This window comes from Anabrus simplex, chromosome 9, assembly GCF_040414725.1.
Source record: "Anabrus simplex isolate iqAnaSimp1 chromosome 9, ASM4041472v1, whole genome shotgun sequence".
NCBI classification, from domain to species: Eukaryota; Metazoa; Arthropoda; class Insecta; order Orthoptera; family Tettigoniidae; genus Anabrus; species Anabrus simplex.
Window position 1 is genome coordinate 141,675,909 of NC_090273.1, and position 27,120 is coordinate 141,703,028.

Consider the following 27,120-nt stretch of genomic DNA (forward strand, 5'->3'; position numbering starts at 1 on the left):
CTGAACCTTTAGGACCATAAGTAAAACGGAAAGTGTCCGAATAATTTAGTGCAATATTGGTTTTGATTTTGTGTTTTAATTATTATATTTTCATTAACAGTGTTCATTAGAATAATGATGGATGTTTAGTTTTTATATTCCTTACAGAAACTTGTATGTGATTTATATCAGTGCTTTATTGTTACTGAAACCACTAAAGGAAACTATAATAAATCATGTCTGTCCGAATAATAAAATTATGCGAGTCACTGTATAGAAACCTACTAAGAAAATGTGCAGTGTGTGTTTTGTAAGTTCTGAAGTAAGTTCTCCTTTTCAGATGGGATCAGTAACGTTCAAGAATGTCTACACAGGTTGCTATATTGCGGTAGTTGCGCGCTGTACTGGACCTAGCAAATTTGATCCTTATGTCTACTCGCCTGCACGTTTGTTGACAACAGAATACAAGAAGTATCCAGTGTGGAAGATGAAGCCGTCTATTGGGAAACAGCAAAATATAGAGTAAGTATTAAAGCAGGTCGTCAGGGGTCAAATGAGTAACGTAAATGACAAGTGAAAGACAGAAATGTGGATTTGGATCAGAATTGCTGGTCACTCTGGAAAGACTGACTGATTGTTTATTTTAGGATTGCATGCATGGGCCCCAGGGGCGCTGGCCGAGTTCTGGTTAGTGAAAGAATAAAATATCTTCGCTGTTTTTTACATCGCACCGTCGCGACGATGGGGCAGGAAAGGCCTAGGAGTTGGAAGGAAGTGGCCGTGGCCTTAATTAAGGTACAGCCTGGTGTGAAAATGGGAAACCACGGAAAACCATCTTTAGGGTTGCCGACAGTGGGGTTCGAACCTACTATCTCCCGAATACTGGATACTGGCCGCACTTAAGCGACTGCAGCTATCGAGCTCGGTAGAATGAAACATCAGGATCCTCATAGTTCTTATTCGTAGTTTTTAACAAAGGTTTAAAATATAAATAAGAGGATAATATTGTAGGTAAAATTTCTAAAAAAGACTAGCAAGTGGAAGACAGTAGTTATAAGTACTCTTATGACAAAGTCTTATAATCAATCCTTATTATAGGTTTTTACGAATGTCCTGTTTTTAAATGTGGTAGCAAGTAGTGAGTTAAAAGTTCAAAATGAATACGTAAATTGCTGCGTTGAAATGAAATCTGGTAAATATGGTGCCTTATTCTGGAGATGGCATAAGGAGCTTATAATAGCTTAATATTTAGGATAAAAGTCACTCTTAGTGGTGGCTAACATACCGGGAGGTACACCTCAACCCCGTGCATTTAAATGAAGCATCTGGAAGAACGCTATCTAACACTTAAAGTAATCAACAGCTATTGAAAAAGCTGGGACTATTCTCTATAGATGTCTGTCTTAAAAAACTGATGTCATGCACTCTGGTGCGAAGTGGAATAACTAGGAATTTAAGGAAATTTTGTGTTTATAGGTTTTCTGAACTGAACTGACCTTCCTTATTTTTGATACTTCAAGGTTTGCAACACTTCTTACTCATCCCGCCAGCTTTGGAGTCTGGCCTATAAGAATTTTTTAATTTACTTTTCAGCTAATCAAACGCGTCTTGTGCCTATTTTATCTGCCAATAAAATGGGAGGGTGTGTCTGGTTTTAGTCCAGAGCCTTCACGAACCTTCCTCTCGAGTATAAAAGCTGTCGCTTTTTCGAGTTAACTGGTCTTATTGATCGTCGTGCTATTGAGTGGGTATGTGCTAAGAGAGGAGGCGGAGGCCTCGTCCATCGGCGAGCAGAACATCAGCTAAGGTAATGGCCACCATTTTTCTATCTCTGTAGTTATCTCCGCAAGCTGATTCAAGGGGAAGGTTCCTATCTTTAACTATGTAACAGTCGGTTTCCTAATATGTAAACGTTCTTCCTTCTCGTCAAAGTACTTAACTGAAAACCAGGGTAGAGAGTGCGTTACCCTCTTGAATTCCTCTTCAATTAATCTTGAGGTGACTACGATTTTATAACTGTTTTTCTCTTGTAAATTGTAAATTAACTTGTCCATCCAGTCACCTCAGTATTTTGGGATTAGCCTCTGCATCATCGGGCCACAAGCCCAAGTAGGATTTTAACCTCTTGATTTCAAGGTGCGCAAGTGTACGCCTCCATACATTTTGAGTTTTTGGCCAGTAATTGAACCTGTTGTTTTCCACAAAGGCCCGGCATAATGGGTTCTCGGTACCGCTATAATATTTCTTTCATGTAAACTTAAAAGACTACCAATACAGTCTTGTAGAATGTAGGTAGTGCCTAGAGAGGCCAGAAATTGTAAAGATATTGAGCAAATGTAAAAGTTAAAGGTTGCCTTGAGTAGGCTGTAAGGGTTCGGGAGCACAGTCTCCTTGGTAGAATTGGTAGAGCATATAGGCTCTTTCTTGCAAAGTAAACTGTGTAACCGTCCAGGCTTCTCCAGCCCTACTAATTTAATATAATATCATTTTACGCGATATCATTTGATATCAAGTTTATCCGCCATCGGCAATTATTTCTAATAACATATTTATTCTACGTCAAGCATTTGTAAATAAGGTTTTTGCAATCGTATTGTATATATTATAACATCATTTATTATTTATTATTATATTATGAAAGATAGGAATTTAGTATGTATTGGATTTGGTTAACATGTTGAAATATTGTTGTTGTCATTTCATCTCATATTAGTGTATACGGAGAAGGTTATTCTTGAGCGTGGAAAATTACATGAGTCACTTGGGTTTAACTTATGACCAAGGCTAGTAAACAGCGACCCGCGCGCGAGGCTTGCAAGCCGGTCAGCTACATCATCGCCACGCCTACTGGACTTGTCCAGAAAGGAGAGAAGGGGAGTTGATACTTTGACCTATCAAATCAGAGACTTCGTTGTATATGCGTTTGGAGATTGAACTGTTACCAAGAGTGGGGGTGATCCCGGATATATAGTGATTCTCACAACGAGAACGGAACCTGACGTGAACAAGCTGAACCTAACTAAGTACAACTTCTGCTGTGAAGCTAACATCCTAACTAAGTACAACTTCTACTGTGAACATCTATTGTGAACGATGTTATTGATTTTGAGACGGTATGTGCTCACTTCGATACAGTACTCAGCTGCGGTAATGTTATCGGATCTGCGTGAGACGAAACAAGCTTACGGCTTGTGTTATATTCAGTAAATCTTCTGGACGAAGAACTATGTTTAGTTCAAGTCCATGGAATTTGGTACAAGTCTGTACCGTATAAATAGTATAGCTCAGTTGGATTGAGATTTCTACTAATATGGAAAAATTCATATCTCTGAATTTTCTCCTCTTACGATCAACGCTGATCAGTTTTTACAAGTATAGGGCCAATGTCTAATTTAAAAACTAGGCAATTAGGGAGTGTTAGTCCAGATAGCCCATACTACATCAAAGAAGGAAGGAAGGATGCCCATGGAGCAAATTCTACATCGAGAAGAAGAGAACGAGTAACCACGGAAACCAGATGACTTCAACAGAAGCTGCAATTGGTGAGCTTCAATTAGATAAAGTAAGCAATTAGTAAATTCAGTTAAGTAAATTCTAAATTCCTCCACGCTTTAAGGAAACTTTTCCGATTCATCTCATTTTTTTATATAATAAAATCATTTATATTTTATATTGCGTTAATTTTCTTTCTTAAGCGATACTTAATGGTTAATTATTTAAAATCCTACCCCTGTGATTTAAGTATAAGTCTCTATGCTAGTAAATATAAATTTTGGTTTACAGTTTTGTGTAAAACTGTAACCCTGGCGCCCAAACATCACATAGAGAAATGGGAAACCATGGAATGTTAATTGTTTCTATTTGCGTGGCAATTTGCGGGCAAGCCACAAATAGTTTATTTGATATTCATGTGTCCCAAGGTAATAACTTTCATCTCCCCAAGTGTCTTGATGAGGGGTCGAACAGTTACAACTGGGTGCCTTTGAAAGGCCGGAACGTGTAATATTTTGGAGCAAAAGACGCTCTTGATAATTAATTTGAAATATCCTGTAAAAGAAAATTGGGAGATTTTTGTCCTTGAATGTGTTAGAGATGAGCCTCAGTGCTCTTGTTAAATTGTCAATTTAAAGAGCGACAAGCTCAGGTTCCTAATGTATATGTTTTTTGATGTTACCTCCTTTGTATCTAACTAAATAGTTCTGTAACCCTGATTTCGCAAAGTGAATTGATTGTTAAAATTTTTACTTCTGAAAAGAAATATAACCTTTGTTTTCAAAGTTTTAAATGAGTCTTCTGACTGTCAAAGATAGACCCATTCAAGCTCGCACCTTCTTTCACCTCTGTGTTCCACAGAATACCCCGGAACAGTTAAATTAAAATCCAAAGTTGTTTGTCTGTTGAAGTTGTTAATCTTATGTGAAAAGATAAGGTCCGCCTCTGTGGTGTAGTGGTTAGTGTGATTAGCTGCAAACCCCGGAGGCCCGGGTTTGATTCCCGGCTCTGCCATGAAATTTGAAAAGTGGTACGAGGGTTGGAAGGGGGTCCACTCAGCCTCAGGAGGTCAAATGAGTAGATGTGGGTTCGATTCCCACCTCAGCCATCCTAGAAGTGGTTTTCTGGGGTTTCCCACTTCTCCTCCAGGCAAATGCCAAGATAGTACCTAACTTAAGGCCACGGCCGCTTCCTTCCCTCTTCCTTGTCTATCCCTTTCACTCTTCCCATCCCCCCACAATGCCCCTGTTCAGCATAGCAGGTTAGGCTGCCTGGGCGAGGTAGTGATAATTCTCCCCAGTTGTATCCCCCGACCCAATGTCTCACGCTCCAGGAGACTGCCCTTGAGGCAGTAGAGGTAGGATACCTCGCCGAGTCCGAGGGAAAATGCTGGGTAAACAGATTAAGAAGAAGAAGAAAAGATAAGACGGCAAACTTCTTAAAGCACTTAGGAGTGAAGACAAGTACTCAGAAATGTATTTATATTTATATTAGCTGGTAGACGTGGTTGTAGCTTCTTATATTGAAAGCCGAAAGGAAAATGTGCGAGGTTAAGTAGAGCTTGTGGTGTTGTGTCTGAAACAAGAGGAGAGTGAAATGTTACGGAATAAAATTAAAGGATAAGGAGAGAACGAAGAAAAAACAAAAACTTACATCTTCGACAGTTGTGATGTTACTGTAATTTGGTTAAAGATGAGCTGAGTTCAACTACGAATAAAGAACAATCAAGATCCTGATTTTTCATTCTTTCAGGTATGAGATTTTTAGGCTGATGATGCCCTCATTATGGACGAAACATGTCCCTGTAGGCTGATGATGCCCTGATTATGGGCGAAACATGTCCCTGTATATAATGTGTTAAGATCTAGTTCTTAAATTTAAATAAAAAACCCTTATGTATTGAATAGGTGGAATTTATAATCTAGTATTATTCTTTGACTTTAAGTACATTTCAATATGGACCATAACATGAGATTTGTAACATATAAGTGGTATATTCCGAACTGTCAGTGAAGAAAACTTCTTTGAAATCATTCAAGAATAGACCAGATAAAGAACTGTCAGCGAATCTGCCACCTGGACGACAGCCCTTAAGCCAGGCTGAGTGGCTCAGATGGTTGAGGCACTGGCCTTCTGACCCAAACTTGGCAGGTTCAATCCTGGTTCACTCCGGTGGTATTTGAACGTGCTCAAGTACCTTAGCCTCCTGTTGCTAGATTTACTGGCACATATAAGAACTCCTGTGGGGCTAACTGCTGGCACCTTGGCATCTCTGAAAACCATAAAAGTAGTTAGTAGGACATAAAGCATTATTATTATTATTATTATTATTATTATTATTATTATTATTATTATTATTATTATTATTATTATTATTATTATTATTATTATTATTATTATTATTATTATTATAATGCATGCAATACATGCAACAGAAGTATTGAGCAGAATGCGGAAACGAATCTGAGGCTTGATATCACTCAACAAATTATGGAGGATATGCTAAAAGAGGAAGAACAACTGGAAATCGCCAGGGGCCTGTTGAAAAGTATTCTTGCAATTCAGCAGAAAAATATGAAGATTGAAATTCAGCAAGGTTTAAGGAAATTGGAGGAAGCCCTAGATGCGGGATCTACGCACAGAAAAGCCTGGAAAGCAACTAGAGCATTAATGCAAAAGGATTTGACCGATCAAGAGAAAGTAGAACAGAGCACCGCAAACAGAAACGTAGAACAGGATAACTGGGAAATAGCGTTATCCAAGAAGAAGAAGAAGAGGGAACAGAGGCAGAAGAAGGCAGATGAAGATGAAGGTACTCAACCTGAACCAGTACCGGTATCTGAAACTGTTAAAAAGAACGAGCAACGGAAACGTTCAACTATAAGAAGCCGCCCAGAAGCCGTACTTATTAAACCGATGAATGGCAAGACTTTTGCAGATGTTGTGAAGGATATCCGCAGCAAGGTGAACCCAGAAGACAGTGGCGCCAGTGTTAGATCTATCAGGAAAACTATGTCTGGAGCAGTTCTTCTTGAATTTAATAAGGCCACGGAAAAGGAGAATAGAGACAATTTTAATAAATCACTTAAAGGCGCTCTTGGACATGATGGCGAAGTAAAGGTTTTGACGCCTAGAACTACATTGGAAATTCGGGATATGGACAGTGCCACCACTATTTCCGACGTAGAGGAGGCTGTAAGACGTGAATTAGAAAATTTTAATCAAGAATTGAAGGTCTCAATCACAAATCCGAACAGCAGGGGACAAAAACTCGCCATCGTGGAGATAGAAGATAGCGAGGCACGAAAGCTGTTAGACATAGGCAAAATTAAACTAGGCTGGCTATACTGCAGAGTAAGACGGTGGGCCGTAGTTCCTCGGTGCTTTAGATGTCTGTCATATGGGCATCAAGCACGAAACTGTAAAGGATTGGACAGAAGTAAGCTCTGCTTTAAGTGCGGAGAAGCTGGTCACAAGGCAGTAGGATGCAAAACGAATCCACGATGCATAATTTGCACAGATATGGGCGTTGAAGAGCCAAAACGACATCATGCTCTTGGCTCAGGCAAGTGTATTGTGTTTCGTGAAGCACTAGAAAAGGCCAAAAAGCAGTGGTGAATGGTACAGATCCTTCAAGCCAATATACACAGGAGTCTAACTGCCAATGATCTATTGACGCAGATAATCTATGAGATAGGAGCAGACATCTTGATTCTCAGCGAACAATATCAAGACAGAGAACAACCAGGCTGGTTTTCAGACAATCTAGGGACAGCTGCGATATGGGTACCAGACCTTGGAAAATACTCAGTTACAAATCAAGGATGCGGAGATGGTTTCGTCTGGGTCCAAGTTGAGAAAGTAATTTTTGTCAGCTGTTATTTTACCCCGAACGAGGCTATTTCTGACTTCCAGACAAAACTAGACGGGCTTGAAGATACTCTGCAAGGGATGAACACTAACCTAGTTGTTGCTGGTGATTTTAATGCTCAAGCAGTTGAATGGAACATGCCTCAAACAGATTCTAGGGGGCGGCGTACAATGGAGATGGTCGCGAGATTGGGATTAATGGTTATCAACGTTGGTAATGTGACAACCTTTCGGCGACCAGGGTGTCAGGGAACCATACCAGATGTAACCTTTGCTTCTGAAGACATTGCGTCTAGGATAACTGAATGGCGAGTAATTGAAGAATATACTGGAAGCGATCATCAGTATATCACTTTTCGTGTACTTCAAGAGACTCCGAATCTAAGGATTACCACGCCCAAGTCAGAAAGATGGAACATAGCCACTATGGACAGAGAAAAATTTCATGAAGTAATACAGAATGAAATGGATTGTATGACGGATACATGTCACGGAGGCAAAAGAAGCATTATTGCTAATAAATGCGTGGAACACACCATGAGACTCCTTCAGCAAGCATGCGACGCATCTATGACCAGAATCAAACAACGGAGAGGCAAGCGTCCAGCATATTGGTGGAATGAAGAAATTGCTGAGTTGAGGAAACAATGCCTGCGACTCAGACGAAGGACACAAAGAGCACGACATAATGACGCAGCTCTCTCAGCAGAGTATAAGACTATGAAGAAAAGACTGCGAAATACAATTAAAAAGAGTAAAGCCGACAAGTGGTGGGAAATGTCCAAGGAAGTGGATGAAAATCCATGGGGATTAGGGTATAAAATTGTCATGAAGAAATTCGGGATGATACCAAGCCCTATCATGGATCCACGCACCATGGAAGAAATAGTGCACACATTATTCCCTGATCATGCAGAGAGGATTGATGATGAGGCCGAGAAAGAACTAGACAATGTACCACCTTTTACAATTGAAGAATTGATAACAGCAATTAATTCCCTTAGAAATAAGAAAGCCCCTGGTCCAGATGGTATTCCAGCAGAAGTACTAAAGGTGGCAGCCGAATTATGTCCTCAACTGCTGTTGAGAATGTATAATCATTGTTTGAAAGCGGGAATTTTTAGCTTTCGTTGGAAGATAGCTAGATTGGTTCTGATCAGTAAAGGGAAAAATGGGGGTTACAGACCTCTATGTATGCTGGACACTGCCGGGAAAGGTTTAGAGAAGCTTCTACAACCGAGAATACTAGCAGCAGTCCGATTAGCTGGCGACCTATCCGACCAACAACATGGATTTCGCAGAGGTCACTCAACGCTAGATGCTGTGAAGGAAGTGGTGAAGACAGCAGAACGAGCTCAAACGGGTAATCATTATTCTAGGAAACTGACGCTTCTTGTGACTCTAGATGTTAAAAATGCCTTCAACTCGGCAAGATGGAGTGATATATTGGAAGCTCTAGAAGAAACTTTCAAGCTACCAGAATATCTCATGTATATACTGCGAGACTATTTGAAAGACCGTACATTGTTATACGACACGGAAGACGGTCAGAGAAGAAAACGGCTCACAGCTGGTGCAGCGCAAGGCTCAATTCTCGGACCACACCTTTGGAACATCATGTATGATGATTTATTACGGCTGGAGATGCCAGAAGATGTAAAACTTGTGGGTTATGCTGATGATGTGGCTGCTGTGATAGTAACCCGTAACCTAGAGCTGGCTCAATTTAAATTGAATCAGATGATGCGACGTGTCAAAGAATGGATGATAAATCACAAGTTAGAACTCGCAGATCACAAAACGGAAATTGTCCTCCTGACGAGGAAAAGGATTAATACTGTTGTACCGATGCAGATCGGACAGATAGCCATCGAAACAACTAGTAGCACAAAATATCTTGGTGTAACGCTTGATACTAAGCTTACATATTGGGACCACATCCAACGGGTAACAGATAAGGCAGCGAAAACCATGACTGCACTGAGCAGACTCATGGGAAATATCAAGGGACCGATATCTAGTAAAAGGCGGCTTCTCATGTCAATTGTTCAATCGATACTGCTATACGGTTCGGAAATTTGGGCTGAATCGTTAAAAATTGTGAAATATCGGAGAAGAATTGCGGCTGTACAACGGAGAGCAGCTTTACGAATTGCTTGCGCATATCGCACAGTATCAGAACCCGCGATTCTAGTAGTAGCAGCAGTAGCTCCCATTGACTTGTTGGCCTTCGAAAGACAAGAAATTTGGCTCACACAAGAAGAGCTAGGAAGGAAAAGGGCAAAGGCTTTGGCTCATAGTCGCAGAATGCAACGATGGCAAACAAGATGGGAAGATGATTCTAGAGGGAAATGGACGAAAAGACTGATACCTTCTCTGGGCGTATGGGTTGCCCGAAATCATGGTGAAGTGAACTACTATCTCACACAGTTCCTGACAGGTCATGGATACTTCCGAAAATTTCTTCATAGGCTAGGGCTAGCAACTAGTCCGGTGTGCATATACTGCGGCGATATCGATGACGTATCACATACTTTCTTTGTGTGTGTTCATTGGCTGCCACAAAGAAGATGCTTAGAAGTTATGCACGGAGAATTGACGCCAGAAGGGATCGTGTCAGTAATGCTACGAAGTCGAGAATCTTGGGACCAGGTGGCAGTCTACGTAGAAAATATTCTGCGTCAGAAGAAGAAGGACCTGGACGATTACGACAGATAGTAAAGCAGAAGAAGGAAGATGAAGCACAAGATGCATTAAGCACGACATCCGCCCTGAAGTAATGCGAGAGCGGTTCCGGGGCGGAGATAAACGTCGTGGGAAAAGGGAGTGTGGTTTTTAGTGGGTAAGAATCTCCACACACTTGTTGAGTGCGGACCCTCACAAGCGTCTTATGAAAGATTTTCCACACTCCCTCGCAAAAAAAAAAAAAAAAAAAAAAAATTATTATTATTATTATTATTATTATTATTATTATTATTATTATTATTATTATTGTGGTTTTCAGTGGGTAAGAATTCCACACACTTGTGGAGTGCAGACCCTTCACAAGTGTCTATTGAAGATTTTCCACAATCCCTCATAAAAAAAATATTAAAAAAAACTGCTGGCACCTTGGCATCTCTGAAAACCGTAAAAGTAGTTAGTAGGACATAAAGCATTATTATTATTATTATTATTATTATTATTATTATTATTATTATTATTATTATTATTATTATTATTATTATTATTATTATTATTACCGTGTTTGCCTGAAACAGAGAGGTGAAAGAAGGTGCTGGCTTGAATGGGTCTATCTATGACAGTAAAAAGATTCATTTAAAACTTTAAAAATAAGGTTATACTGTATTTCTTTTCAGATATTAAATCTTAACAAAACAACAAGATTTCAGGTACAGGGTAGAGAAAAAACAGAAAAACCAAGATTAGGTAAGTTACAATTTGAGCTTCAAGCTCATAATTTACAGTGGTCCCAACATCACTACTGTTGCGTTTAGACAGATAGTCAAGGAGACGTATCTCCCAATTTCTTTTACAGGATTTTTAAATTACACAATTTTCAAGAGCACTTTGCTCCAACAGTTATAAGTTACCGCCTTCCGAAGGCACCACTCAATATTTACACAGATATCTTTTACCTTACAAGAAAAGAGCCTCTATGCTCGATAATTATACCAAGGAGACTGCGCTCCCAAACCCTTACAGCCTACACAAGGCAACCTTTAAGTTAAGAGATTAGAGCGTCGCTACTCAATGAAATTTACACTTTCAGGCCTCTCTAGGCACAACCTACATTTAACAATACCGTATCACTTTTCTTTTACATGGAAGAAATAGTACAGGGGTATGAAGTACCCATTCTACTGGGCCTCTAATGAAAGCAACAGGTTCAATTACTGGCCCCAAACTCAAAAATGTATGGAGGCGGAAACTTGCGCTACTTGAAATCAAAGATTAAAACCGTACTTGGGCTTGTGGCCCGTCGATGCAGAGGCTAATCCCAAACTACTGAGGTAACTAGATGGACAAGTTAAGTTACAGTTTACAATAGTGAAAACAGTTACAAAATCGTAGTCACCTCAAGATTAATTGAAGGGGAATTCAAGAGGGTAGTGCACTCTCTGTCCCCGAATTTCTGTTAAGTACTCTTGACTAGTTCAATTTTTACATGAGAAGGAAGAAAAGTTTACATTTTAGTAAATTGACTGTTACATAGTTAAAGATTGGAAACCTTCCCCTTGAGTCAGCTTGCGGAGATAACTACTGAGATAGAAAAATGGTGGCCATTCTGCCTGCTGATGGATGAGGCCCCACCTCCTCTCTTAACACACACACTCAATAACGCAACGATCAATAAGACAAGTTAACTCGAAAAGACGTCAGCTTTTATACCCGAGAGGAAGGTTCGAGAAGGCTCTGAACTAAAACTGGACACACCCTCTCATTTTTATTGAACAGTCGAAAAATTACAAGAAGCATGTGATTGGTAGAAAAATAAATACATGAATTTTTCTATTGGTTGAGATCCCGAATTGGACGGACGAGCTAGAAGTGTTGCCAACTGTGATACACCAAAAAAACAAAAGAAATCCAGTCAGTTTAAGAAACCTTAAAATAACACATTACTCGATCACTTTAGTAGTGACATCTGTTGACCAACGTCCCAACTTCTTGCACTGGTTGTTTCAAGTTTTATGTGTTAGGTAGCATTCATCAAGGCGCTTCATTTAAATGCACGGGGTTGAGGTGTACCTCCCGGTATTATTATTATTATTGTTATTATTATTATTATTATTATTATTATTATTATTATTATTATTATTATTATTATTATTATTATTATTATTATTATTATTATTATTATTATTAACAGCCCTTAATGCAGATTGGATTGGATTGGATTGGATTGGATTGGATTGGATTGGATTGGATTGGATTGGATTGGATTGGATTGGATTGGATTGGATTGATTGATTGCTCTATCTACAGGCATATTTCTGTTTCTTGTAATTGGTGACATTTCGGTAGTGCAATACAGTTTTAATTAGAAACTCTCACTAAATTTGATTCCACTGTTTCAGTCCCGAGTCTCAAGATTACGTGCTCATAGTCGTAATTGCCAATTTTACGATGCTGCTCCAGGAGAGGCTTGCGATTAACATGTTCCTCCAGAACGGCACTGGATGTTACTTCAATCATCGCCCTGAGTATGAGGATGTAGCGACCTGGACATTGGCTCTTTCTGTTAGTAAATAGTTAAGTATTACTGTATAGAGTCTGATATGTGTGTGAAACTGTGCTGAAACTCTTTTCTTTCATAAAGTGGAGGCATCTGGAATAATGGAAAAAAGAGCCTTCCCTGCTTTGCTATTCATAATTTATAGTTTTTTTTTTTGCTAAGCTATAACTGAAGTTTTCTAGCCTGTCAAAACTAATGCAGGATGAATACAATCACAAAACACCTGAAAATGAAAAATGAAATGTCGTATGGCTTTTAGTGCCGGGATATCCCAGGAAGGGTTCGGCTCGCCAGGTGCAGGTCTTTCAATTTGACACCCGTAGGTGACCTGCGCGTCGTGATGAGGATGAAATGATGATGAAGACAACACATACACCCAGCCCCCATGCCATTAGAATTAACCAATTAAGGTTAAAATCCCCGACCCGGCCGGGAATCGAACCCGGGACCCTCTGAACCGAAGGCCAGTACGCTGACCGTTCAGCCAACGAGTCAGACACTTGAAAATGATAACATTCATGATTCATAATAGATTAGACCTGAAAATTAATAGAATGGCATGTTTTGTTCGTGAAGGAACATAATCACATTCTATCAAATCACATTTTAATCATTATTATTACCAAGCGGAGTGACCATCCATGTTGTCCGACTCCTTGGCTAAATGATCAGCATTGAGGTCTTCGCTTCAGAGGGTCCCGGGTTCGATTTCTAGTGGGGCGGGGATTTTAATTATTAATTCTTCTGGCTCGAGGACTGGATGTTTGTATTTGTCCCAACATACCATGCTACCAACCACCTCAGAAACATGCAATAGTGATTACATCCCTCCACATAGGGTTGGCGTCAGGAAGGGAATCCGGCCGTAAAACAGGGTCAAATCCACATGTGCAACACAGTTAACACCCGGGACCCCACAGGCATAAGGAAAACGGTAGAAGAAGAAGTGGCATATTAACGTGCTAGGCTATAGACAAACTCTAGGGTACATTAGCTCCTCAAATGATGTTGGTGATGGAAAGGGCATCCAGCCCTAAAAATTCGCCTTATAATTTAATCTCACCTCACCCTAAACTCCACATCAGTAAACAGGAATAAGGGGTAGACTTGCTTAGAACATTATTATTATTATTATTATTATTATTATTATTATTATTATTATTATTATTATTATTATTATTATTATTATTTTTTTAGCCGAGTAAAACATGATTCATAATAGATTAGACCTGAAAACTAACAGAATGGCATGTTTTGTTCATGAAGTAACATAATCACATTCTATCAAATCACATTTTAATAATTATTATTACCTAGTGGAGTGACCTTGCCAGATGTCACACACACACCGGGTGAGTGTGCTTTGGGGACTCACAAAGGCAGGGGTGCCACTACCTGGGTAGGGCTATCTTTGAAGAGAGTCCCTACCTGCTACCGTTTGTGGATTGTTTATTGCATTACCCTTAAGCATTTTTTATCATACAACCAGAAAAACACAACACTGGATGTGAAGCAATAATATTTTCCTGTTCTTCAATCAATTATTGTTGTATTGTACCCCCTTCCATGTTTGTAAGGTGTTCCCATCATTATCGAAATAAGCTTCGTGTGGTAAACATGCCGTTAAGTTCTGAAGATGCTTTGGTGAAAGATGGTCACAGCATACATTATGTTGCAGAAGTGTTAAGAATTATTATTATTATTTTTTTTTTGGTTGTTGTTGTTGTTGTTGTTGTTGTTGTTGTTGTTGTTGTTGTTGTTGTTGTTATTGTTACTGTGTTTCCATGGATCATAGAGGTGAAAGAAGGTGGATATACTAAAGTCGAAAGATTAATTTAAAACTTTAAAATTGGCAGTTTCATTTCCTTTCTTAACCTCTTTCGTTTTTTCTCTTTTCAGATGTTAAATTTTAACAAAACAATTTGCTAAGTGAAGAACAAAATCTCGGGTACAACAGTGAGCTTGAGAAGTAATAGTGTATTATGAATTCCTAGAACAATTAAACAACATTAATTAACAGTATGAGCTTGAAGCTCCTACTGTGCCAATGTGATGAGAGCAACCACTGCTCTATTCAATAATATTTCTAGGAGACAGAGTATCCAAAATATGCTATCTTGTAAGAGCACCTTTGCCCCACAAAAAAATATCTAGGAGACTAATCTCCAAACATTATATAATTCCAGCCTTCCAAAGACACTATTCAAGCTTTACATTAATAGGAAGAGCGTCTTTGCTCTATAAATTTACACTTTCCCAGCCTATCATAGGCACAACCTACATTTAACAAACAGTATTCGCCGTCTTATATGCTCAACAGTCTGCTATCTTTAACAAGAAAAGAAATAGAGTTTAACAGGGATAACAAGTACCCATTCTATAAGGCCTTCAGTAAAAACACAAGCTTACATTTACTGGCCCAACAACCAAAATGGTGAGGAGGCGAACACTTGCGCTCCTTAACATTTACATTAAATGCATAAAACCCTATTTGAGCTCATGGCCCGACGTTACAGAGGCTAAGCCTATACAACGGAGGTGACTAGATGGAGAAAAATATTTGAGTTACAGAAATTATAATATAGAAAAGGTTACAAAATCATCGTCACCTCAAAATCAAGTAGAGAGGAAATACGAGAGGGTGCCTCACCCTCTATTCCATGATTTCGATTAAGTTCTTTCAGCTTGTTTGAAATTTACATTTTAGAAAATAAAGTTACATTATTAAAGATTTGAAACCTTCCTCTCCAGCTATCTTTGAAAGACTATCAGATTTTAAACTAAGTCTACCATTACCTTGAGCTGGTGGACTTCCTAAAGATGGATGGGCGGCCCCTGCCTCCGTTACGAACACACTCTAGACTGGAGCGATCACAAAGACAACCTGGTCCAAAAAATGTGCTAGCTTTTATAGCCGAGGGGAAAGTTCCATAAAACTCTGGGCTAAGGCCCTGACACACCCCCAATTCTCATCGGATAATCAAATAAATACCAGAACGTTTTGATTGGCAGAAAAATAAATGTACAAAATTTTTCATTGGCCAACATGTTAAGTTGGCAGGGAAGAGATAGAAGCATTGAAAAACTTTAACACACCAAAAGCAAAGTATAAACAATTCAGTTTAGGAAACCTTAACATGCAAAATTTATCTAGAATTTTACTAGTTCATCTTTACACCAGAGGGCACAACATAAGTTTATAGTAGCAACATCTGTTGAGAAATGTTCAAACTTCTTGAACTAATTATTGCAAGGTTTATATTTCAGATGGCATTCTTCAAGGCGCTTAATTTAAATGCATGGGACGGGTGTATCTCTGGTACAATTATTATATATATATAATTCGCTGGGGCCATCAAGGACCACGTTAAGTCTTGTTGCATTTGACAATGAACTTGGCCTTCTTTACAGCCCAAATTTCCCTCATTCTTTGTGAGTGGGCCTGCTTACGCTCCTCTGTCCAAGGGGCACCGTGTCTTTTCTTCGGTTGCTCGTCTCGGTTTAGCCCGTTCGTCAATATTTTCTTGCGGAAGAGATCTCTGTTAAGGGCGTCTTGAGCTGAGATATGTAGCATTTGCAGGTCTTCTTTGGTATTTCTAAACCAGGGAATTGTGGTTTTGGGGTTTGAATCAAAAAAGTGAAAGATTTCTTTAGTTAACTTTCTTCCGTCCATTCTTTTCAGATGACCGTAAAATTTTTGCTGTAGACTTCCTTGTTGGATCTCTTTTGATGGATTCCATTTCTGTACTTTGATCCCAAGATTCCTCTCAGAATTTTGCGTTTTCTTTTCTCCAGTTCTTCAAGGAGTCCTTTGTTGGCATTTAGAGACAGGGTTTTGGCTGCATATAGAACTACTGGCTTCAGAACTGTTTCATAGTGACGTATTTTGGTGTTTTGGGAAAGGCATTTTTTGTTGTAGATTGTGCGGGATGTTTGGTAGGCTATTTCCAGTTTGCGTACTCGCTCCTGAAGTGCTTCTTTGTCCAGTCCATTTTTCATGATGATCTCACGCAGGTATTTGAATTTGTCTATTCGGGTGATGTCCCCGTATTTTGTATGGAGTTTTGGTGGCGCCTCTTTGATGTTAGTCATTACTTCTGTTTTCTCAAACGATATCTGCAAACCAGTTTGTTCGGCAATTTCCTTTAAAATTTCAACTTGAGCTCTAGCGGTGTCTATGTCATTTGAGAGAACAGCAATATCATTGGCAAATCCTAAGCAGTCTGTTGCAATCCCCTTGAATTTGGTTCCTATTCTCAATGGACTGTAGTTGATTTCCTGTAATCTCACCCGCCAGGTTCTGATGATCTTTTCAAGAACACAGTTGAAGAGTATTGGGGATAGCCCATCACCTTGTCGGACTCCTGTTTTGATGTCAAAGGAATGCGAGAGAAATCCGTGGAACTTCACCTTGGATTTTGTATCGGTCAGGGTGGCTCTAATTAATGCCAGCAGTTTGAAATCAACTCCAAACCTGAGTAAGGGTTCCTTGGTCTCAATGGCGCTTTGCGGTTTAGAGCAATTAAGTAAATTCTTGAAGTAATCTGCTAGAATTCTGCAATTTTCTTCATTTGATGTCGCCAGTGTGCCGTCCTTTTGCTCAAAGCATAGAGATGGTGGTTTATAGCCAGTGAGTTTGCGTTTGAAGGCTCTGTAGTACTCTCTGCTTTCATTCTTCCTAAAGTTTTGTTCTATCTTTTCAATGAGAGATTTTTCATTTTTACGTTTCTCAGTTCTGAGTACCCTAGCTGCTTGGGCACGTTGGGTTCTGTAGCTTTCCCAATCATTTTCTGATTTCGTAGAGTAGTACTGTTTCCACGCATTGAGTCTTTCTTGGAGGACTGATTCGCAGGTACCGTTCCACCAGGCATGCTTTTTGCTTCTCTTGATTTCTGCAACGTCTTTGGCGGCCGCAACAAGGAGACTTTTGGGGTTGTTAAAGTCACAGTCATTTGGTCTAGCCTTCTCCTGGAACTCCTCAACCCTTTGCCGAAGTTTATCATTGTCGAAGCGTGTGATCTGATTGGTTGTCTTCCTTGTGTTCGCGGGAATTGGTTTGAATTTGATAAGAGACATATAGTGATCTGAGGCCACATTGATGCCTTTCTTTACCTTGACATTCATAATCTCAGGGCTGTTTCTCCTGGAGATTGCAACATGATCAATTTGGAACTCTCCGAGAGCTTGGACGGGAGAACGCCAAGTCATTTGCTTTCTGGGTAGATGGCGAAAGTGGGTCGACATGACCTGCAGGTTGTGATTTTCGCAAATGGACACCAGTCTTTTGCCGTTGGGATTGGTTCCTTTGTGAGCAGGGTAATTTCCTATAACTTTCTTGTACTTCTGTTCACAACCTAGTTGGGCATTGAAGTCACCCAAAAGAAGCTTGACATGGTGTTTGGGGATTTTGTTTAATTTTTCATCCAGTAGGTCCCAGAAATTATCAACTTCGTCTGGATCAGACTTGTTCTTATCGTTTGTAGGAGCATGTGCGTTAACTAGGGCGTAGGTTTTGTTCGCGCATTAATTGTGAGTATAGACAATCTGTCATTCACAGGTTCGAAATTTGCAACCGATTTAAAGATCTTGGTTCTAACAGCAAACGCGGTTCCAAGCATCACAGCTCCATTGAGGATTCCTCTTTGCGCTTTGCTCTTGAAAAATCGGTAGCCTTCGGATTCAAAAATCTCTTCATCTGGGTACCTTGTTTCCTGTAGGGCCATTATGGATATCTGATTTTTGTGAAGAGCTTTGGTGAGGGTTTTCAGCTTGCCAGTTTGTGTAAGTGAATTTATGTTGAAAGTTGCTAGAAAGGGTTTAGATTTTGGCCTGAGGTTTTGACTCTTCAGGGTACACCGAGACGCTCCGACTCGTCTCTTGCATGATGTCGAGTCTCCCCCAGAATCCAAACGAGACTCATGCGCCGTGGCGTTCACGACAAGGGATTTATCCGAAGATTTACCCCCTGAGGTAGTTTCTTGAAATTATTATTATTATTATTATTATTATTATTATTATTATTATTATTATTATTATTATTTTTGTCGGCCTGCTGTGGAAAATGTTATTTTAATGATATAGATGTTGATTCCCATAGGGAATCTGAAATATTTGTTCCAAATGAGTAAATTTATAATACCAATATAAATGCTCCATTATTGGAAATTACAAATTTTCCAACTAACTCATTCCTGGTTGTCAGCGTTTCGCCCCCGTGTGCTAGGCTGGGCTCATCAGTTGGTACCTAGCACACCTACCAAGACGCTGGCTAGTGCATACCGTGGAGGCCACTGCGTAGGCTAATTGTAGCCACCGGCAGTGCCAGTGCACTTTGAGAGACTTTGTCTCATTATCAAGAATTGATGCCTGCTTGGTCATCAGATGATATAGATGTTGATTCCCATAGGGAATCTGAAATATTTGTTGCGAATGAGTAAATTTATAATACCAATATAAATAGTCCGTTATTGGACATTATAAAATTTTCCAGCTAATTCCTAGTTGTCAGCATTTCACCTCCGTGTGTTAGGCTGGGCTCATCAGTTGGTACCTAGCACACCTACCAAGACCGTTTCGCCCCTGTGTGCTAGGCTGGGCTCATCAGTTGGTACCTAGCACACCTACCAAAACCATTTGCATCGTTGAGCTTTAACTCTTTCTCAGTATTCCCACATTCCGTTTCTGTGAGCTCCTTTCTTTCATCAGCCCACTTCTTGCGTGTTTTCATCTTTATTTTTCATCGTCTCATTAAACCTTTCCATTGAAATACTTTAACGAGGAGAATCCCTGTACACTTCCTTTATTAGGTTAAAGCACTCTGTGGGTCTGTTTTTCAGTTTCACAAGGAATTTCAATATTCAGTCTTTAAACTAGACATGATTTTCAGCAATTGGACCACATAGTGTTTACTTCAAACAGAGCTCAAAAGCAGACTAACAAAGACAGCAAAACAAAACCACTTGCACTTCATTCCTATAGCTTCCTCTTTCCCACTACACCCACAGAAGCAGAAGAGTAGTCCTGTTTATTTAATAGCCACACATCATGTAGTATATTTATTCATACATCAAACCAAATTCCAGATTTATGTTATCTATATAAATATCAGTGAAAGGCTGAAAATTTTCTTTTCCAAAAATCTCTTGTTTTATTTGTTTGCAGGATGATGGTGAACTGACAGCAAAGAGTAAAAAGGATTATCCTACCTTCAAAGGCTGTTGGGTGGTAAGTAACATACTGAGTCAATTTTTGTTTGAAAAATCACTCCTCCTGAAAAAAAAAAAAAAAAAACATCTGCAAGGTGTTCATGTTGGAATAAGAGAAAGAACAAGGGATGCCAGATTTCTTGATTTTAGTAAGATTTCCTGATATTTAGATGATTTATGTCAGTTTCCTGCTTCCCAAGTAAAGACAAATATTTCCTCACCTTTACCCCTTTGTGATGACAAACTTTATAATAATTCATTTGACTTAACCATGGCTACTTCATTGGAATAATCAAGTCTATGTCATAATTTCCTGGACCAGGTGTAAGTAATTGAATGACTTTTCTGTATGATGAATCACAGATGTCAGTAAGCAGAAACAAATGCTCCACTCATTTAATAAAATCAGAATTGCAAGTGTGTGTAAATTCCAAACTGCACCACTAGGACATCTGGAATGTTACCAAAAGTGATCCGAGTGTGCCACCTCTTAAGAATATGAACCTTCAAGTAAACAGAAGAACACATCTGCATGATTTATATCTCTATTTATCCTATACATTTTCACAAATCTCTCTGTATAAAAATGAAATGACATATGACTGTCTGTCTTCTGAAATGTTATCATGTCTAAATGCTTGGTGGAATTTCATGAAATTTTGCACAAACATTCTCAGAGAGAACTGTCACATGACTTACTATGTTATATTTCAAAATATTCACTGAGATAATGCTTAACTGGGGTCCTGAAAAGGACCAAGATGATGTTTCCATTATAAAAACAAATCCCTATTTTCCTCATTTCATTTCAGAAATTGAGACGAAGCTCTCTTCTCAAAAAGTGAACGGCAATCAGCTTCATAGTTCCGCGTTAGACTCAATTTAGGGCACATTAAGCAAGCTCAAAATAAATAACAGCCAACCTGGAAGGAGTGAAAGAAATGCACGTTCAACAATAATTAGAACAGTGTCAAGAAGTCAATCTTTTTTTTTTAAAAAAACTTTTGATTGGCAGACAAACAGATATTTTTAGTGCAACAGAGTTGAAACTTTTAACAACTATTCCAATGAATAGATATAGTTTTTTAAGTAGGCTATCTATGTATTCATCCTGTCTCATTTCATCAACCCATTAACCCTCACATTCTTTTACCATCATTTTAATTTAATTTGTATTCAGATAGTTTTTAAGAGAAACAATGTACCTGAAAATAATGTATTCAGAAACTTAGCGATTCACCTAAGCCTTTTTTTTTTTTTGCTAGGGGCTTTACGTCGCACCGACACAGATAGGTCTTATGGCGACGATGGGATAGGAAAGGCCTAGGAGTTGGAAGGAAGCGGCCGTGGCCTTAATTAAGGTACAGTCCCAGCATTTGCCTGGTGTGAAAATGGGAAACCACGGAAAACCATTTTCAGGGCTGCCGATAGTGGGATTCGAACCTACTATCTCCCGGATGCAAGTTCACAGCTCACCTAAGCTTAACAACGGCTGAAGATGTTCTCAAGTGAGAACGAAACATGTACTGTTTATAATTAATTAATTTGCTAAAAAGCAAATAAAAAGTATCAAAAAGCTGGAAGATTTTCAATTAGTGTAAGTCTCTGTGATTAGAATTTGATGTGGAAAATGAAGCTGATTACTTGCAATGAAAGGACTAGCCGGCGGTTTCGTTGTTGCTCATTGAACGCCCAGTTGCATCATAACTCTTAAGTGGTTTGCAATCTTTGGGGAGGCACCTTTCTTATTCATCTCATGCCAGAGAAGTAGATATGGCTCTCAATGAAAACTGCAGGTTGATTACAGGTTGCTTGAAGCCTACTCTGACAGATAAGCTCTATTACTGGGCTGGAATAGTGCCACCCTGTGTACATAGAGGGCTTGCTGCCAACAAGACGGACTTGAACTGGAACAGAGCAGCAATGGCTAAGATCCTGGAAGAGCTTCCTGAGAACATCTGAGGTGCTTTCTGTATCATCAGAGAAGGCATGGCTGAAGCTGTGGAAGAAGAGGACCCTTCACCTTCGCGGATGGATGCCAGCAACTGAGCAGTTACCACCTGGACATAATGAAAGCTGGCTGGTGTGGAAGTCCCTGAACAGACTACAATCAGGGATAACTTGAAGTAATGGGGGTTCAGCACAAGTGATACAAGATGTGAATAAGGACAAGAACAAACCATGAACCACATGCTTCATTGCCCTCTGTACCCAACATCTTGCACAGAGGATGATCTCCTACAAGCCACTCAGTGTGTTGGACGTTGCAAAATACTGGCCATGTGTAATATGATCTCGCATGTTATGTTTTGTGTACTTCAAAATGACTTGTATGTTAACTGTAAATTTGTATGTTTTTGACTCAAGTATAATTAATAATAATAATAATAATAATAATAATAATAATAATAATAATAATAATAATAATAATAATAATAATAATAATAATAATAATAATAATAATAATAATAATAATAATAATTCCAAAATATAGAAGTGAAAATATATTATTTGCAAAAAATTTCCCTAATAAATTACTTTTCAATGACACAGTTTATTGATGTGAAGGTGATAGTCGTAGTTTGCTGAATTTGGTGAAAGTAGAAGTTTCCTACAACAAAATTTTCCTTAGTAATTTGTCTTTCTTAATTGACCTCATATTTCTAACAGAACAATGTCAAGGGTGTTAAAAGCTCCAAAGCTACTCAAAAGTGTGGAAGTAATGAGTGCGGTATTAACCACATCTCCTGGTATGAAAATGGGAAACCACGGAAAACCATCTTCAAGGATGCCGACAGTGGGGTTTGGACCCACTATCTCTTGGATGCAAGCTCACAGCTGCACACCCCTAAGAGACATCTTTTTGAGTATAGATGAATCTACTCCTTGAACTCGTTACATATATTACCTTGAATAATTTGGATGAGAACTCACCGTACCTGGGTGGTTCTGCGACCTGGAAAATTATCATTCAAAATGTCACGCATAGATATTGCGAAATACAGGTGCTCCATCAGGCCTCTGTGTGTCTGAGTGCAGTATTAACCACATCTCCAACATTCTTGAATAAGCTGCCATATTAACGGGGTTCATTGGAAAAGTAATGTCCAAACCAGGTTGTTGCTGACATAGTTGCCCTCATTATAACATGTGGTAGGTTATGTTCCAACCTCTTCTTCTTCTTCTTCTTCTTCTTCTTCTTCTTCTTCTTCTTCTTCTTCTTCTTCTTCTTCTTCTTCTTCTTCTTCTTCTTCTTCTTCTTCTTCCGTCCTGACTCATCCGACATGGAGAGAGTATGTCTGACATCCTTGCACCACATCTAACAGCACTCCACTTTTCCTTAAAGCAGCCTCAGGAGTTTGTTTCCATGTTGCCTTAGGACGCCCTCTTCCTCTCTTTGGCTTACTTTCAGTACTAGATGATGGTTGTCATGCTTTCTGACGTGACCGTACCAGTGGAGCTGTTTTTCCTCCATCTTTTCGCTGATAGGCACAACTTTGAAAGATCCTTACACGTGCTCACTGCGCACTTTCTCATGAAGGGTGACGCCCGCTGACCATCGCAACATCCGTATCTCTGTGACGTGCTTTTTCTATTTTGTCCAACATTCGGAGCCGTACACGAGGGCATGCCAGACAGTGTTTCTGTACACTTTCCCCTTTAATTTGACTGGCATCCACTTATCACACAGATCACGAACTTGATCATAACATGTAAATTGACAGTACTTTTGTCCAAAATATCACATTTCTGTTTCATGTACTGCAGTACAGTTACAGTAGATGGCACACTGATCACCAAATAGAATTTTCAAGTGGGTATTTTCTCATGGGGAAGGGTTCAACAACTGTAAATCATCAAACCTAGTCAGCATCTGATAGGTCATTGGCAAGTGTCCAGCAAAACGGTTTTGCAGGGAGATCTCTTTTCACATGATCTCCCATTGTTGATCGTGGCACCTGAGTTCTACCGATCATTCCCTCATTGAATTTATTGCAAACATGTTTCCAAGCTTCGTCTGTCTCTAACTGATAAGGAGAACCCGCCAAGCATAACAACCCGATTTTCCAAAAACTTTGCTCGGTGAGATTGGGGTCAAAATAAGCGAACACATATTTCGGCTTAATCGTAGACACTCGACCGTTCCCTAGAAAATGACGGTTGAAGTTTCTGACGTGCTTTATGTGCCTATTATCGCGTACAAAGTTCAACTGATGTGGTGGCGCAGTGACTTCGCCGCGTCTTCGCACTTTTGCGCCCCATGTTCTAATCCCAATGATTTTCTTTTTTGTTTAATTTGTTCATTGTCCATTGATGATTACTGCACAAGTGGTTTTGTTCAATGTATTTTAAAATATCATTGTCCTTATTCGTCTATGTTCTGTCCAGTAAATGAATTTTAAAACATCAATAAATGAATAAAATAACTTATTTGAAATTGTTTTTGGAAAAATGATCCGTTATGCACGGTTTGTCATAAACTTATTGCCAACACATGAAATCTTCAGTAATAATAACAATGTTTGTTTTCCGAGTGATATTCCCACCCAGAAATATAATTGTGGCAAACCTGCCTTTGCACGATATTCCTGGTACGCGAAATTTCTGTGTTTCAAATGTTTCTACATTCGATATCATCCAAGGAAGTGCACTGCATCTCCCTGAAGCGTTAATATAGGAATGAACTAACAAAACATCGTAATCCCTGAAAAATAACCTGTGTGACCACATATTTCATATGAAGATTGGCTTGATCAGTTATCAGTGACATCTCCACAGAACCAACAAACTTAAAGGAGAATTGCAGAAGAAAAACATATTCTCGGAAACAAATAGTACCTGACGATAATAAATGTATAGCACTTTTTGTGAAATCCATGTGTAATTTTACAATCAACATAACACCCTTGTATCCACTAACTTGACAAGAAACACTCGTGTAGTAATCAGTGGACATAAATAGGAAATTAAACCAAAAAAAACAATTAAATTTGATTTTGATTTGAACACAGGATGCAAACGTGTGAAGCCACGCGGATAGCCGCTGCACCACCGTGTCAATTGAACTTGTTATGCGCTAAAAGGCACATACAGCACGTCGAAAACTTCGACCGTCATTTTCTTGGAAACGGTCGAGTGTCTACGGATAAGCCGAAATATGTGTTTGCTTATTTCACTCGGCAAAGTTTCTGGGAAATCAGGTTGTTACACTTGGCGGGAAACTGCCACCTCTGACAGTGCTGCTGCACTGCTCTCCCACCCTGTATAATATGATATGGCATGTGATTAAGATGTTGAGGACATAGCAGCTTGCAGTGTTGTCTATTTAAAATTAATTATGCTTTTTCTTTTAATTTTTAGGACAGACAAAATGTGAAGTGCAAGTTCATCAACATGAAGACGGGGCAGTACTGTTTGGGGGTAAGTTAATTTATCTTCTTTTCCCGATCCACTCTACGGCTCATTAATTTCAATACACCTAATAATTTACATCTAATTCCCTGTAGATAAAAGCCTCCATGGCTCAAGTGGCAGCGCGCCGATCTCTCATCGCTGGGTTCCGTGGTTCAAATCCTGGTCACTCCATGTGAGATTTGTGCTGGACAAAACAGAGACGGGACAGGTTTTCTCCGGGTACTCCAGTTTTCCCTGTCATCTTTCATTTTAGCAACACTCCCCAGTATCATTTCATTTCATCTGTCAGTCATTAATCATTGCCTCAGAGGAGTGTAACAGGTTTCAACAGCCGGTACAGTTCCTATCCTTGCTGCTAGATGAGGGCTTCGTTCATTCCATTCCTGACCTGCTCGAATGACTGGAAATAGGCTGTGGATTTTCATTTAATTTTCCCTGCAGATATGGTATAATACAATTGTTACACTTGAGTAAGCAAAGGAACAGTAAAACACTTGTAAACATGTCAGGTTTATGTGTTTGTTTTCATCTAAATACAATATCACCCCAAAAGAATGTTATGTACATAAACAACAAATATGTTTGTGTACCTAGTTGATGACTGAAGGCCCATTCGATGAACCTCTGTTGTTCCCTGTAGTGTTCTGTTATCCGTAGTGTGCTTCAAGCATTGCTAAGATACGTACTATTTGGTTCCCGAATTTCAGTTCCTTAGTGACAGTTGACAGTGTGCACATCGTTATTATGACTCCAAGAGTAGAGATATCCATAGAAAAATATGCTGCAATTGTAACACGCAGACAAGCAGGTTTAGCAATTCGCCGAATTGCAAAACGATGTAGTGTGTCTACAGGGCGAGTGCAATACACTCTTCACCACCAGACGACAACATGTAGCAATAAGGACAGACCACAACCAGGACAACCTTGTAAAACAACTAAAAGTGATGATAAAATCTTCAGAATTACTAGTAAGGGAAATAGGTTTGAAACAGTGTCACAAACTCAATGCAGAATTGGTAGAATAGAACAAGAATTTTTTTTTTTGCATCAGTAAAAAGGAGACTGATTGAATGGATGTGTAGCAGCAAGGAAACTCCTTCTGAAGCCCATAAATAAAACGAACAGACTTGAATGGGCTAGAAAACATTGTAATTGGACACATGAAGAGTGGAAGAAAATGTTATTCACAGATGAATCGAAGTTTGAGATTTTTGGAACCAGAAGAAGGATACTTGTTCAACGATGTGAAGGAGAAAAAGTTGCTCGGCGGTGTGTTCTACCTACAGTTAAACACGGTGCAGGTTCTGTTATGGTTTGGGGGTGTTTTGCAGGAGATAGATTTGGAGACATTGTGAAAATAAAAGGATCTATGGATTAGAAGCACTACCACCGCATACTTCAGTATCATATACCATGTGGATTGCACTTAATAGGGAACGGGTTCATCCTACAACAGGATAATGACCCAAAACATCGGTCATTGTTCTGTAAGAGGTACATTGTATCAGAGGCAAAACGAGCTTGATAGCAGCAGTTGCTTAAGTGCGGCCAGTATCCAGTATTCGGAAGATAGTGGGTTCGAGCCCCACTGTCGGCAGCCCTGAAGATTGTTTTCCGTGGTTTCCCATTTTCACACCATTTAAAGTTAAAAACTTCATAACTGATCCGTATTGAACTAATAGTAACAATGTTAAAAAAGGAAAAATGTTCCACCTTTTCAATACAATAACACTGTTGCATGAATCAATGTAGCATTTATTAAGGGACCGGTTTCGACATCTGTCCATGTCATCATCAGCCTACACAAAAAAATGGCAAGAAGTTAACACAGTGGTAGCACTTATGACACTTTTCTTGAATTAAAAATAGAAGTTCATGTAGAGGTTCTTTTTAACCTCAAGATCAGCAAGAGTGCTCA

At 39.3% G+C, this 27,120-nt stretch overlaps 1 protein-coding gene across 1 annotated transcript in view; it reads left to right on the top strand.

Moving 5' to 3' along the window:
• Nucleotides 1–25,404, top strand: part of LOC137502143 (uncharacterized) — a 143,169-nt gene extending 117,765 nt beyond the window's left edge. The window contains exons 5-9 of the mRNA XM_068229119.1: nt 320–501; nt 12,423–12,585; nt 19,742–19,804; nt 25,147–25,206; nt 25,293–25,404. Of these exons, the coding sequence (XP_068085220.1) occupies nt 320–501; nt 12,423–12,585; nt 19,742–19,804; nt 25,147–25,206; nt 25,293–25,376 (552 nt within the window). The 3' untranslated portion in view covers nt 25,377–25,404. The remainder of the gene's footprint in view (nt 1–319; nt 502–12,422; nt 12,586–19,741; nt 19,805–25,146; nt 25,207–25,292) is intronic.
• The last annotated feature ends 1,716 nt before the right edge of the window (nt 25,405–27,120 follow it).